At 45.3% G+C, this 16,529-nt stretch overlaps 1 protein-coding gene across 2 annotated transcripts; it reads right to left on the reverse strand.

The window, feature by feature from the left end:
• Positions 1-470: 470 nt before the first annotated feature.
• slc2a15a (solute carrier family 2 member 15a) lies at positions 471-15,889 on the reverse strand (the record flags this gene model as incomplete). Of its 2 annotated transcripts, none has more annotated exons than XM_084470051.1 (12): positions 471-737; positions 1,364-1,491; positions 3,288-3,363; positions 3,632-3,733; positions 4,061-4,171; positions 7,350-7,537; positions 8,101-8,233; positions 9,071-9,216; positions 9,604-9,728; positions 11,629-11,789; positions 14,759-14,857; positions 15,845-15,889. In XM_084470051.1, the coding sequence occupies 12 exons, from the start codon at positions 15,887-15,889 to the stop codon at positions 471-473; spliced, it is 1,581 nt and encodes a 526-aa protein (XP_084326177.1). The 2 variants fall into 2 exon arrangements, with proteins under 2 accessions (XP_084326177.1, XP_084326176.1); XM_084470050.1 differs by having other exon boundaries at positions 3,288-3,358; positions 3,624-3,733.
• Between the last annotated feature and the right edge of the window lie 640 nt (positions 15,890-16,529).

Raw genomic sequence — 16,529 nt, forward strand, 5'->3', positions numbered from 1 at the left:
CCTGTCGGGGTTTATTTCACGATAAAGACTGGCTCATACATTATTCCTTACATATTATATTAGAACAACCTCAATCACCCTCATCAACTCTTTCCGTAAATATAGATACATCTTATTTTCTGTTTAAATTACAACATAATACATCTGTGTGACGGTTTGGGCATTTTCATCATCATCATCATTCAAACGGTTCAAAACATAACAGTAAGAGCCGAACGCGTCATACCAGGGGAGGCCTAAAGATGGAGGGATGAATCATGTGGTCTGAGTTTCCAAAAGCGCACTCCAAACCAACACCGTCTTGGTACTCCCTCAAGCAAAACTTCTAGAACAACAACTTACTTATATTCTTACACTGAAAAGGCACCGAGATGGCGGCTCGGAAAACGCACGTGACATTCGCCGCCGAGACGAACCCCCCCCCTCCCGCTCTACGCCGGCCTCCCTCGGGTGCCCCGGCTCCCGTCCCGTCAGGGGGCGGAGCTGGAGCTGTCCAGCTCCAGGGAGCCGTTCTCCAGCGTGCCGTAGCCGCCGTTCATCTTGCGCAGCTTGAGCGTGTCCACGTGGCCGGGCGCCACCAGCGCCTGCGTCTCGGGGACCGCCTCCTTCTTGGAGAACAAGCGGCTGATCTCCACGAACGTCTTGTTCTTGGTCTCGGGGATGAAGGCGTACACGTAGGTGGCCACCGCGCCGCACACCGCCGCAAACACCAGGTAGCAGTAGGCGCCCGCCGACATCTGGAGCGCGAGAGGGACGGGGGATGGGGGGGGTGGCGGGGGGGCAGACGTCAGGCGGGGTGGGAGAGCGAGGTAGCTTTGTACCCAGACACATGGTTTAGTTGATAAAGGAACAGGCACAAACCGTCACTCGCTCATTACTGATGGGAATTTATTTATAGCCGTTTCCTGTTACAGTTCAAGATGCATTATGGGTAAGGGGACTCCACCTCACTGCTTCATTTTCCATACAATACAATATTACAGTCCAGATTAGTCCACACTATACAGTACTGTTCACTCAACTTTTTACTATGCGGGACATTCCCTTATATTACAGTACATTACACTGTGATATCTTGCTCAAGAATGCTTTAAGGTAGAAATTGGATATTGGGGTTTGAACCGAGAACCTTTCAGCCAACCACTTTTCCCCCTAACCACTTGACTAGACTCCTGCGCCTATTATTCAAGACCCAAGAAAAGATATAAGAGACCTCGTTCAGTCCAGCCGGGGGATGCGGGTGTCAGAGAAGAACCTCCAGGACAGAGCTCAAGTTTAAAATAAGGGGGGGGGTCTCGTGGATGTGTGACATGGGTGGGGTGTGCGGCGGGGGGGGGCAGGGGGGGTCGGGCTGGGGTCTGACCTGCAGGAAGGGGAAGACAAAGCCCACGGTGAAGTTGGAGATCCAGTTGAGGGAGCCCCCCACGATGTAAGCAGCGGGCCGGTGGGACTGCTTGAAGAGCTCAGCCGTCATGAGGAAGGGCACGCCCGCTGCAACACAGCGCACAAGCGCGCACGGGAACGCACGTCAGCGCATGGGCGCGCACGTCAGCACACGGGCACGCACGTCAGCACACGGGCACGCACGTCAGCACACGGGCACGCACCTCAGCGCACGGGCACGCACCTCAGCGCACGGGCACGCACGTCAGCACGCACGTCAGCGCACGGGCACGGGACTCATGCACGGGACTCGTGCATGCTCCTAGGGTACACTCTGCAAGCCTTTGTGGTGCAATGTAAGGTGTGAGGATGTTGGTTCAGGCTTTTTGTTTGGAACAGGTGGAAGAGGTAGCGTGGAAAATGCATTTGTCTGGAAATGTATGATTCCTTAAAATGATTTTATATTATATTATTCTGTTAAATAATGTATGATGAATGCTGTAAGGGGTTGGCGGTATCAAACTGAAAGAACAACCTTTTAAAACTCAGTACTTGGAGGGGTCAAATTAAACAAAATGAAGTAAAAAAAGTTAAGTGACTGCTCTGGAGAGTCGTTTTTTAACCCTACCCCTAACCCACTAAAAGAAAGAGTCCACCCCTGCCAATGAGACAATAAATTCAGTCATTTTAACGCAATTTTGAGTTTTGGCTGGACAATTATGTGGCCGGCATCTGTAATGAATAATTCACATTCAGTTTCATTATTCATGTTCCACAACCACATTGCCCTTCCACCGACCAATCCAGCAGGAGAAAGGCTAATGAGGGGCAGGCTCTTGAGAGAGAATCAACCAATCGAACATGAAGCAAAACTGAGGCAGTAGTCAAAGCCATACATCATAAAATCCAACTTAAATGTGATTTGTCTCTCTTACACAGGATGAATGGCCAAATCATGAGAGTTCCTCACAAATATAATTATTCTATGTAAAACATCAATTATTTTGTATTTTCTATTCTGTTTTCACATTATGTTACTACTATAACTCTGACCATCTAATCAATAATTGTGAAGAAATACACATTTTTTTCTGTGCCATAGAATGTTAATTAAATATTGATAATATAATTGTGTTATATTACATAAAGATGAACTCCACGGTAATCAAAGCTGAGCGAAAGGTAGTAATGCTTTATGATGTTTAGCCTCTAGGAGGCGCCATCAGGTCACAAAAAATGAATCTGGTTGGAACTCTTAGGCCAACTCATATGCACTGGAATTTCATCAGGTTCAGGCTTACATCATTGTTACTAATATAACTAAAGAGCAAATGCATAACACAATAGTAAATAATTTCAGAGTTGGACATAATATGGGAATAAACAGGGTATCAATTCCATTTGGTTAAACTCAACCATATTACATTGCACTGATTGTGTTTCTAAGGCAAAAACAGATGTCTACTGTACCAAATTGTATCATACTGGATCAAACATACTACACACTTCAGTACTATACTGCACCAATGTTATTGTTGCATAAACTACAACACTAAGTTCCACTCAACTATGTTACACTATATTCTACCATATCAAATACACTAATGCTATAATTATTAGTTAATAATAACTATACTTATTTTACCATAATGTGTAATAAACTACTACACTTTACTCCACTCTGCTATATTACTGTTGGATAAAATACTACACTAAATTATAAAATACTCCTCTGAACTTAATAAAATACTACATTACATTAGATGAGTCTACACTAAACTGCATAACTATAACTGTCTATACTGGACACTATACTGAACATTGCCCTGTGTTAAAGTACACTACACTAAGAAAGATGATCATGCATTGTATGATTCATGCGTTGGGGAGACGGGACCACCTACCTGGGCCGATGCAGAAGCCAGCGATGATCCCCACCACACAGGTGACGCTGATGTAGCGCATGAAGGGCAGGCTGACCTGCAGGGGGCGCCAGAGAGTCAGATACCAACAGCCAGAGAGAGAGAGGGGGCTACAACCCTGATGATATAGCATGATGGCTCACATGCATAGATAGCACACAGTTTAGTACATACACAGACAGAGGCACACCTGCACAGGCACAAATGCATTGGTGGACACACACACACATAGAAACAGGCACACACACACAGACACATGTACAGACACACGGGCCCAAACACACACACACACACACACACACACACACACACACACACACACACACCTGCAGTATGAGTGAGAGTGTGATGCCGGCGCAGCAGACGCCCATGATGGTGAAACCCCCGATGACGAGGGGCCGTCTGCCCAGCTTCTCTATGGTGAAGCACTGCAGAGAACACACACACACACACTCTGTGAGACACAACACACGCTGTGAGACACACCGCACTCACTGTGAAACGCAGGTGCACTCACTGCTCCACGGTGAAGCACAGGAACCCACTGGTACACAGCGGCTCCTTAGACTTTTACTTTAATTACAACCAAAACTAAATAAACTAAACAGCCGAACATACACACAGAGTTCAGAATGTTGCTATTTGCTGGAAAAGATCACATCCTTTGGATGTCATCTACACAATTCACGGTCCAACTTCCAGCTCGCTAATGCTAAGACGGGGCAGCTGTGTGCAGTCACTCAGGATCCACTCACCCCGATGAGGCCCCCGATGATCTCTATGGCCCCCGTGCCCACCGTGGTGTACTGGATCTCCCCGGCCGGGATGCCCGCATTCTCAAAGATGTCGTTGGTGTAGAACCAGATCTGGAGAGGGAACAACGACACTGATCAACTCAACGTGAGAAAACCAGGGCCGCGGCTATCATACAGTCTAATGAAGCATCATCGTCGTCATCAAGCCAGCCGGTGGTCAATGGTGGTGCAGTGCTTTGAGTTTGAAGTGGAAAACACTTGTTCACATGGACGTTGTCGTGACACTGATTACAACCCACAACTTCATATTATTTTACCTTCTAACTCTTAAACCTTTATCAAACCTGTCATACCAATATCCCAACTTCATCTAGATGAAGATAAGATTAAGGTAGCTCAATAGCGCCTGGATTTATCTTCACCTACTTTAGGTAGGTTCATTTTATCCAAATTGGGTCAACATTCACAATTCCATTGTAATCCTATCCTAGTCTTCTATTTGAGCCTTTATAGCATCCTCATCTCATCTCAAACCTCCAAAGTCAAAATCTGATCTGCCGTAATCTTGTCTCCATCTCTCTTGTACCGTCTTCATCTTCCGTATGTTAGCTTCGACTGCCTGACTTTGTTGCCGTTTGTGTGCGACGGCACAAGTACAAGAGCGGCGATTGGGGAAACAAGGAGAAAGACAGCAGAATGTGTGTCTTGAGGTATGTGTGTATGTGCAATGGTGTTTTGAGGTGTGTGTTGAGGTGTGTGTGTGTGTGTGTAAATGTGTGTGTGTGTGTGTGTGTGTGTGTGTGTGTGTGTGTGTGTGTGTGTGTGTGCCGCGGGCGCAGGTGGTGCTTGTTGGCACAGGTGGTGGAGAACGGCGGCCGACAGACTGAGGACATCCGCTCCATCTCAATTCTATTCAATTGGAGGCTCCGGGGGAAGGTAAGTGCACCAGGCAGCAGGTAATAAACACACTGCACAGACGGCCTGCAACCCAGCTAGGTGACACACACACACACACACACACACACACACACACACACACACACACACACACACACACACACACACACACACACACACACACACACACACACACACACGCCAGTGTGAACATTAAGGAACACACAGACAGAGGTACGGCAGTGTGCAAGTTAAGTCACACACACACACACACACACACACACACACACACACACACACACACACACACACACACACACACACACACACACACACACACACACACACACACACACACACACACACACACACACACACACACACAATGCTTACACAGACGTGACACGCACAAACGAGCGACAGACACACAAAAGATGCAGACCAACAAAATGAGACACAGGACGCACATTAGACACACACGCACAAACACAGGCATGCCAGTTTGCATGTTGAGGTACACACACACACACACACACACACACTATACATACAAATACACACACACACACACACACACACACACACACACACACACACACACACACACACACACACACACACACACACACACACACACACACACACACACACACACACACACACACACACACACACACACACACACACACCACCTGGAGCTGAGCCAAGGGTTGCCAACTGTTACATTCACTTGAGGGAAAGCATCTGCTCAGCATCTTCATCGCCACCAACACCATCCCCCACCACCATCGTCACTATAATCACACACAGTCCCTGTGATCCTACCCTTCCTCGTCACTTCCTGGCGCTTTAGAAGCTGTATCCTGTATCCTCATCATCATCATCTTCGTGTCCGCCACGGCCATGACCATGACGACCTTCATCCTCATCATCACTAACCACCCCAGGGTCACCGTCGTCCTGACCCTCCCTCATCTCCATCCTCATCATAACTCCCTGGTGCCGTAGAACCTGTACCCTGGCCATCGTCGTGGCCAAGGTGAATACCATGACGACCTTCATCATCATCATCATAACGGCAAAACCGTCACTAGCGCAACGACCTTCATCGTTCACCGGCCCGACTTCGCCCTTCATCCGTTGGACTGAGAAGAAGAGTGTGAAAAGGCCAGCTGAGGCTCGGCGTCGGCATCACAGGTCATCTACCTCACCCTCGTCACCACCACTCGGCTCCTCACCGCCACCATCATCCGCATCCTATAAGAGTGAGCGCGCAAAAGCCCTCGCTGACCGTCTCAGCGCCGCCCTCACCCCATAACCCTATCATGGAACACATTATCAGAGCCCCGCACCTTTCCTTCCTGTATAAATAAGCGGCCCCTGTGCGGTTTAGCTAGCAGCAGCAGCTGTAATTAGCAGCTAAAAATACAAGCAGGACAGGCGGGCCGCTAATGAGTTCAGCTCCGACGCGCCTGAGCACGCTCTTTCTGGCCCCGGCCGCCCCGGTAATCATTTGAATAATTAATGAACCCCCAGGGTGCCGTGAGTGAGGGAGGGGTGGCGGCGATGGGGCGGGGCGGAGGGGGCGGGCGGAGAGGAAGGAGGCGGGGGGGGATTGGGCGGTTAATGGTATCAGCACAAAATTGATGACGGCAGCGTTTTCTGAGCGGTGCGTTTTAGTGCGCGGTGGGGGCCGGGCGAGGATTATGAAACTATGAGGGGCCGTTTAGGGCCCTGCCCCCCCCCCCCCCATTTTGGAGGTCTTATGGCTAATAGGCTGGGGATATCGGATAAGGGGAGGGGGGGAAGGGCAACAAAGGAGGGCTGGAGGGGTGTTTGAGGTAGACTCCCTGGCCAGAGTAGGCCCTACTCTTTTTCTTCAGTTTTTCTCAAGCCAGGTGTGTTCCGCCACTGAAAAGAGCGTTTTGAAAAGAAGCAACGTTAACGCATTAGCCTCATCACCAAGCATGAGCATGTCTTTGGTGGGAGCTACCAACAGACATGACAACATGCCAGATGCCTTATCCTTAAGGCTAGTTGTACAAAACAAACGATAGTTGGCCATTTGATTAACCACATGTGTCACCTGGAAGAGAGACATTTTCTGGTAAATAGATCTCCACGGGTCAATGTGATTCAAATATGAAAAGGTTCTGATACACATTTGTGCCAGTGTTTTTTTTTTTTTTACAAACGTTGTTAGTCAGAAAGGCACCTTAATTAATGAAGGACAGTTCTCCAGCAGAATAACAATTAATGTGTAGGAGGATAAACGAAATACATCACTGAATAAATAGCTAAAACAAATAGTAGAGAAAAAGTTGGTAATGTTTTTTTTGGCTCTGCATGTGTCTCATTTCTGTTCTCATTTGGCCCGCCATGGACGACTCACCGCATCGATGCCGGACAGCTGCATCCCGATGTTAATGACCACCACGCTGAGCACCTGCCACCGCACGTTCTTGTCTAGCAACAGTTGCCATACCGACAGAGTGTCCGAGGAGGACAGCGAGCGCTGCTCCTCCTGCATCTCCTCTATCTCCTCCTGGATGTTACACTTGGATCTGTACCACTTCAGAGCTGCAGAGAGGGAGAGATGCATAGCGGTAGAGGTCCGTTTAAAATGGCAAGACTTCGCCTTGTGGGTTTTTAATTGGACATTTCCATGGTTCTGTTAGTAACTAACAACTGATTTGTGATTTCAAGGGTTGCCAATTTCACCTTCAGTCACTCATTCTGTTCAGTCACTCATCCAATAGAACTATGGCTGAGTCCCTTCTATAACTTCCAGTCTCCTGCCTCCTCCTTCAAAGTTATGCACTTGCACCATATGATCCAACATGATATGATACATGCTAGTCAGGTATCTAACTGGAAGCCCACCCATCACACTAGTGGCTCTCAACCATTTTTGGCCTTTGACACCACTTTTAGGTACAACTCATAAGAATCCTCTTTCCCACACACTGAGTGAAGTAGTTAGGAGTTTGCTTGCATACAAGGGTCTTTTACAACTAAAAATCTTTGTGAATCAAAAATGTTAAGGTCAAATATCACCTGCAACCACATTAGCATTTCAGCCCCCCCCCCCAAAAAAAACCCACTGCATCACAGTAGCTACAACCTAATGATAGCCCACCAACCTGTGATGGTGGCGTGGACGTTGTGCTTCTCAATCAGGAGGTACCGGGGACTCTCCGGAAACCATGGCAACAGCATCAGCTGGATGAAGGTGGGCACGGCGACCAGGGAGAGGAGGAGGGGCCAGTGTTCCTCCTGCGACCATGGCAACAAAGGACATCATTAGTTTAGGAAAAAAAATCAGTAACACACATTTTCTCATCCGTTCACTGTGGAATTGTGGGTCGTATTGCTTAATGGGCAGGACACGAGAGGGAGAGTGCTGCGATCTGGTCCTATTAAAGAGTAATGGAAGAAAGCCATCCTTTACGAACAGCAGGACCGCTGGAACAGCACAGAACCTAGTGATACCTGCTTCTGATTGGCTGAAAGTGGTGCCAGGGGGGCAGATTCAACTTCATGGACTCATAAAGTAATACGCTTTGGTGAGATTTGTGAAATGCCTCCTTATTTGTGTTTTGGGAAAACCTGTTTTCCCATATAAAAAATTGTCTAGTAAACATCCAAAAGAGATGAAGATTGCTGTGTACTTTGTTTTCTACTCCTCAACATGAAGCCCCCAGCGTATCCCATGTCCATTTGAATTTGAAGATCAAATAACATTACAAACTTTCTTTAAACTCTTCTAAGAAAATATTAACTTAACTAAAGAATTCTTAGCATAGTATTTTTGGCTCATGCAATTGTGTTCAATTAATAACACATAATACTAATATAATCGTAGTCCATCAACAAATAAAAATACCTATAATAATGTAATTTTTTTCATTTTCATTATTTTCTTCTTTTCCTATTTTTTCTTAGTATAATATATGCTAGTTATATGTATTATAGTATATTTTACACTTTCCAGTACACACAGTTGTGATATTCCCTAAATTGATGTCTGGGATTAAACAAAATTACCTTGTATGAACCTTAATATTTCCATTGATAAATGTGTAGTCCGAGAGGGAGGGGTGTCAGGACTACCTTTCCCAGCAGCTCGTGCAGGCCCAGGAGCTGCGCTGAGAAGACCCCCACACAGATGAAGATGCTGGGGACCAGACCCAGGAACCCCCTGAGGTTCTTGGGAGCGATCTCCCCCAGGTACATGGGCACCACGCTCAGAGAGATACCTGCATATGATCAGTCCGAGAGCGGGAATCAGACATGGTTTCAATGGAGAACCAGAGTGTACATACTGTATATGAAATCACCAATTGAATGTCATGGTACACATATTCATGGATTGATGCGTTTTATATTTGTTGCATTGGTTGAACGGTTGCTTCTGTACATTGTAGTGTTCGTATTCGAAATTGTGTGTATGTTGCGTGTGTGTTGCTATATTTGTGTTCTTCGTTTGTCTTTGTTAATAATTTGTTAATAATAGTTGTGCATAATTGTGTGTGTGTGTGTGTGTGTGTGTGTGTGTGTGTGTGTGTGTGTGTGTGTGTGTGTGTGTGTGTGTGTGTGTGTGTGTGTGTGTGTGTGTGTGTGTGTGTGTGTGTGTGTGTGTGTACCTGAGTGGATGCCGGTGATGAAGCGACCAACGATGACCATCTCAGGGGAGCCGCAGACCTTACTGAAGCCCATGAGCACACTGGCCAGGAACACCAGCACGCTGGTGTTCACCACCGTGCCTTTCCTAACACACACACACACACGCACACACACACACACACACACACACACACACACAAAACCAAAAACAAAGAAACACACAGAGAACACAAATATTTGAATGCTTTGAACTTCTTCCTATGGTATTTATCAGAGGTCCGTGAAAGACGAAAGCATCCCGTCGGCTATATACACAGGCTGCCCGTGTACCCACACAGGCCCCGATTAGTAATAAAACGCCAACACAAGCGCCGTGATTGGCCGTTAAAACCGCCAAACCATCCCACCAAGAAACCCCATCTTCCTTTGGAATGGGATAGTAAATCGCTTGCTTTTCATTTGCATGTAAAAAAGTCCAGTAAAAACTAAAACAACAGACATAAAGGGAAGCTTCCGGATCGTCAAGTGTGCGTGAGCTCATGTTGGGAGAGTGGAGCGGGCGGCCAGGGTGCCAGACTTTAGCGGTGAGGCGCTGATAACACAGTCTGAAGGGCAAAGGTAGTGAAACTATGAGACAAAGGTCAAAGGGTGCAGACGAGTGTCCTCTGAAGGATGCGGGCCACCAGGGGACGACAGAGCAAGGTTACGCATGACCTAGAGCCCAACCTAGGGGTATGTGTGTGTGTGTGTGTGTGTGCATGTTTTGAGTGTGTGCACACGCATGCGTGCGTGTGTCTGTCTGTCTGTCTTCCCTATATCTATCGCCTAAAACACTACCTTTGTATAACGTGTAATGTGTAACAGCATATTTTAAAAAACGTATAGTGTGATTCTTGGGGAATGTTGTTTTGTGAATTTGTTGGGCACTGGTTTGGTTGCCAGTGCCAACAGCTGCCCCAGATGTGACTGAGTGTACGCTGGGTTGGCAGTGCCAAATGGCCCTGGTCCCACCACCTCAAATGGGTCAAGCGGTCTGCTGGGCATTGGGTAGGGGTGGCGGGCTAGAGGACGGCCAATGACCAATCACTACAAGAAGGACAGCATAGACCAGCACAGATGAAAAAACACATAACGGAAAGGAAAATTACAGGATGCAAGAGTGCAGAATGGAACAGACACACAACAGAATGGAACAGAGTGGACAGCATAGATGTGTGTATGACATGTAACGGCACGCATGGCACGATGAGATCTTTGAACCTTGACAAAGGGATGAGGGGGATACAGTGTAGAGAGAGCGATGGATTAATAGAGACATTGAGAGAGAGAGAGATACAGAGAGATTGATTGAGAAACAGAGATAATGAGAGGGAGTGTGAGCTAACGAGGGTGATAGAGGTCTCGGTATAGATACTATAGAGTGATCCACAGAGGGATGGGGATAGAAAAAGTGATGTATACCCTTTTAGCACCAAACTGAAAAAAAACTGAACTCTGCGTATCTGCAGAGTTTTTAGCCACAGGAAAATGTGCACTAAATATGCGATTGACTCCTTCCCCAGTGCCAGTAGACGAGTATGCGTTTCTGTTTGGTTTCTGGCGGGTCACGTTCGATGGCAAGAAGCCGGCGGAAACCATGAATGGTAAACAGTAGAAAACAGGGTTGGTAAACAGTAGAAAACAGGGTTGGTAAACAGTAGAAAACAGGGTAAGTCAACTGTAGAAAGCAGCATTGGGGGCCACTGAAAATGTGATACATTACTTATTCAGCGTCTCGATCAAACTCGGTTCGTAAAAAACTAAAAACGCTGAGGGAAAATGGGGACTGAGGGACTAATGAGGGACTACTGCAGAGTCATATGTTCGTGGTGTTAATGGGACTTAGTGGATTTTTTGTCCAGTGGGAAAGGGGCTAAAGCTGTATATATATATATATATATATATATATATATATATATATATATATATATATATATAATATATATATATATATATATATATTAGAAATAAAGCGATATAGAAACATAGAGACAGTTCTCTCTCACCTGCCGAAGCGTGTGACCAACACGCCCACCATCAGCGAGCCCACCAGGCCCCCGATGGCGAAGATGGAGACGGTGAGGGAGTACATGAGGGTCAGAGACTCCTCGTCCAGCATCGTCCCGTTACGGCTCACCACTGAGCGGTTGTAGAAGTTCTTGATGTACTGCAGCCCGGGGAAACATGAATAGATATTACTATTTATCCTTACTTGCTTATTACGTCATTAAACAGACTGTTTGTTTTCAAAGCAAACTCACACCCATGTCATTAAGGAGGCAGGCAGGGTTAAGGGGTTCTTGCACATCAGGCTTGAACCCACAACTGTCCAGCTGGGAACAGAACTCTCAAGCCCACACTTTTGAATTGAAATTGTATTTATTCATCTCCACATGAATACAACAGATTATATTGGTTCTCGATTAAACAAAGGTTTAACGTCTGGTTCTCAATTAAACAAAGGAGCACCATAACGTGGAGGCTGGGTTTTGATATCTGGCGTGTCAGCTTTTTTTTATACAGTGAGTTAAAGTAAGTAGGGTAGACTGGTTTTTCAGTGGTGGTTCTGAAACCGGGGGTAAGGTTGGCATATTGTACATACTGTATATAATCATGGCCGCTGTATCAGTTCTTAAATTGCAGATATTTAAATGGAAGATCTGTTCTACTGACTACTGACTACTGTTGAGGAAGTCTATGCCTATAAGAATTTTATAAATCCTTCCCTAGTATAACTCAGGGAATGCAGTTCCCGGAACTCGTATTAAGTACAGGGAACCCATCGATCCTCCATCACCAAGCCTATAAGAGGGCAGACCTTATCAATCAGACAAAAGGGGGGAAACGAGGGTAATGCATCTTGTGGCCGATCACCTGGGATTCACAAGACTGATATTCTCTCTCACCGTCTCCCTCTCTTTCATTCTTCCCCGACCTCCCTCTATACCTCTCTCTCCCCCTATCTGCCTCCTGCTCTCATGTGGTGTCTCAGTCTAATCCAATTACCCAGGACTGGTCTTACTTAATTTTATTTTGTGTTGAAGACTCCAAATCTATTCATCCCAAGAGGGCACGAGTTTCAGTTGATTCAGCAAAAAGGAGCACGAGTGTTCATCAGTTTGAATTTTTAAGCATTTTCTAAACACTGAAAAGAGTTGGAAAAGCAGTGTTTCCTAAAGTTGTTGGTGCTTGACAAACACAATTAATAAATGCCGTGAATTCAGTACCTGGTATGCACTTTATTTGATTAACAATGATAACTGAATGAATAACAACAGTTAGCAGTTCAGTTCATTTCTAACTAGAAATAAACTATGCTTAACTTGTCTGTAACAGCCAAATGGATGAGATGGATGTGCCTGAGAGACAGGCACAGAAAAAATGTGGACATTGATTCATTTTCTAACTTTTTAGAAGGTTTAACAACTAAACATATATTATTTTGATGACCAAACTCAAACTTTTATCTTCTTAGTGTAGCATGACTTGGGCTGTTGGCACTAGCAGATGTAGGCCTCACTGTAAGCACAGTCCGGCTGGGCCGGGCAGCATTCCTTCCAATAAAGACAAATACCCAAAGTAATTCAGCCGGAATTCCTCACGACAAGCACTCCACTCCACAGCCTCAACACATTCTCCTCTCCTCCTTTTCCATATTTCTCCATCATCCTCCCTCTCTTGCTTTACTACTCTTTAGCGCTCTCTTCCATAATCAACGATGGCATATAGAGACTGACCTACTGGCACTTTTGTGAAGCTGTGTCACAAACATCACTGTGCAGTAGAAGATCTTAGATCAGGTCCTAATGAAGTCATGGCAGAGGGGCTTGATATACATTTGATTAATGCATCATTATGTTTTAACTGATTGGCCCAGAGCATCCACAGCCAACATCTCCTTTAATGAGCAACTCAGCGGTCTCATTACAATACTGCCCCTTTCCGCCTGCCCATCTCCTCAATAGTATGGTGAAAAAGCAATAGGGGAATGCAGGAGGCATTTTCGGAATCTTCGGAAAGCAGGGGAAATCATAACAGACTCCAGCGACAGAGGCTAGATTTTAATTCTCCCTTTTGTCGTTCGGAGGAGCTCCTGTTTCAATATTTCTACTGAGAGAACTTAGTCATTTGAAGACACCAAGCCTCCAACATCCAGAATGCAAGAGCTTTATGGCTCACAAAATAAAAATATTTTTTTGTGTTGTGTGTTCATGTGTGTGGTGTCATAGCATGGTTTGTGGAGGAATGACTATATGATTGTACAAATCAATTCATGAATATACTCAAATATAATCAGAGAGCACAGGTACAAACTTGATGTTCAGGTACAAACTGCATTGTGCAAGCATTGGACATATAGATGGGTTCAGGAGTGTTCCTCTTCTGCATGGTACTTTCCCCAAACTGACCTCCCTGTCGTTCCCTCTGTAGAGAGTTAACTACTTGACAACTCAATTTTGAATGTTGCTCTATCACTTACTCTTAACCTTGTTTTAACCGTTCTCAGGAAGCATTGTAATACTATTAGTTGGAGAAATAAGACCGGAGTGGCAATCACTCAAACACTGATGATCTGGAAACCAATCCCAGTCTGGATTGTGTATCTTCCGGATGTCATCAGAGAGTCAAAGTTCTGCTTTTAAAGAGTATTTCTTATGCTTTAGTTATCCTTTATCAATTTAAACATTTCCAAGAGTCTGTTGGAATGCACTTTGTTCCCACTTCTGATCTGAACTTTTAGGCAGCACAATAATTGAAATAACTAACTACCCTTGTGTGTACTCTTTAGTAGTAACACCAATTTTCATTGTACGCATTTATTGATTCTTAGCCTCACTTCTGAAAGTATCTGAGTGTGTGTGTGTGTGTGTGTGTGTGTGTGTGAGTCTGAGTGTGTGTGTGTGTGTGTGTGTGTGAGTGTGTGTGAGTCTGAGCGTGTGTGTGTGTGTGTGTGTGTGTGTGTGTGAGTGTGTGTGTGTGTGAGTCTGAGCGTGTGTGTGTGTCTGAGTGCGTGCATGTGCCTGAGTGTGTGTGTGTGTCTGAGTGCGTGTGTCTGTGTGGCTGAGCGTGTGTGTGGCTGAGCGAGTGTGTGCGTGTCTGAGCATGTGTGTGTGTGTGTGTGTGTGTGTGTCTTACCGCTGCAGGAGAGTTGACCACAGCCAGGTTGTAGCCATAGAGCATGGAGCTCCCGAAGGAGGTAAGGAACGCTACGGCCAACAGGGACCTGGTCAGGTACTACAGAGGGAGACAGACAGACAGACAGAGAGGTAAATATAAAACACAACTGAGAAAGACAGCTATATGGGAGATGGATTACGTTTTAAAGTAGATGACAACAGTGATGCTGATGATGATGATAACAGGCTTATAATTAGATTATAATTGTATCACTATTGTTATTTGCAAAGTTTGAACCATCCACCTTGAATCCTGAAATATTATTTATGTGTATACAGCCATAGTCATGCTTTATTAAGTATTTAAGCCGTGCCTTATCAGGTGAGACACTGATGTTACCTCTTGTTCTCCCGATGGTTACTACTAAACCTTTCACATACTTATTTTCACATACTTATTTTCACACCAACACACACACACACACACACAGTATGGATAGGCCGTGTAAGTATACACAAATGTCATCTTCCGTCATATCTGAGCCCGCACAAGTAGACACCTAAACAGAGACTCCTTTAAAGGTAGAGGCAGAGGAGTGATAGGAAGTTTAATTTGGGAACCTTAAGTAGCCAGATGCAGTCACTTAGGTTCTTACGCACGTAGTAAGACGCGGTGTGTATCCTATAGAGAAGACACTTACTCTTTATAGGAACTAGTGATCTGGTAAATGAACGCTTTCTCCCTCACACTGAAAGGGTTAGGATTTCCAGGTCATAAGTTATCGTGGAGGTGGTAAACTGGCCAACAGGTCTGCAGATTATTTTACAGAAACCATTATTATATTATATTCGATAAATGTATATTGAGTGATAGGCATATTATGTTATATTGTGATCTATTCGTTAATATAAAAATACAAAACTTAAGCGCATGCCCGTTATGTTGGAAAACTGCCATTCTTCGGTGTCCTGGCATCCCTTCACGCATATAATGTTCATGTGTCACAGCAACTCAAAGGTGCGCAAAAAATGTGCAGCCTGGTAAATAAATAAATAAATTACAATCTAAAAAGGTCATGCAATCGAGTGGAAAGTATTGACTTACCGATGATATTTTCCCGGGTGACGTTAATAAAACTTCTTCAGCCATTTGTAAAAACGTGATTGGGTTCCACGTCGGTCGTGAGTAAATAGTCACCAGTCAGAGACCCTAGTCAGTAGTTTCTTCTTTAGTGTCCCGGTATCACAGACGGACCCATCTCCAGGCAGGCGTGGCCATAATTTACAAAAGCGCCGTCAAACGAGTCCAACTCCAATGCCAACAGGTTACAGTAGTTTGTAGTTGGATAATCTTTGGCCTCCTTTACCCCCGGGCAGAGCTCCTTCCAGACCGCTAACAAGCGCAGACAGTGTCATCACATGACTGGGAGCAACGTGACGACCAGGGAAAGCATGCTGAAATCAATTTGCTAAGTGAATTTATACAAATACCAAAGAAAGGCTGCTAGTGGGACAGGACTGGGAGGGGACGGAAGGAAGTATGTGAGCACGAAGACCATTGGAGAAAAGTGTGGGCTACATTTTTAGACTTTGATATTGTGGACGTTTTGTCTACCCTGAGAAGATGCATCGACATTTGCGTTAAACGTATATAATTTAACCGGTGATGAGTGTGGAACTGGAAGACTGGATAAAAAGTCAATGAATAAACATGAATTCATTGCAGTATTTGATTAGATTTTTCCGTTTTTCTTATCAGCTATATGTTTACAGTTACTGTCCAGTGAAAA

Source organism: Micromesistius poutassou, assembly GCF_964030765.1.
Source record: "Micromesistius poutassou genome assembly, chromosome: 7".
Taxonomy (NCBI): domain Eukaryota; kingdom Metazoa; phylum Chordata; class Actinopteri; order Gadiformes; family Gadidae; genus Micromesistius; species Micromesistius poutassou.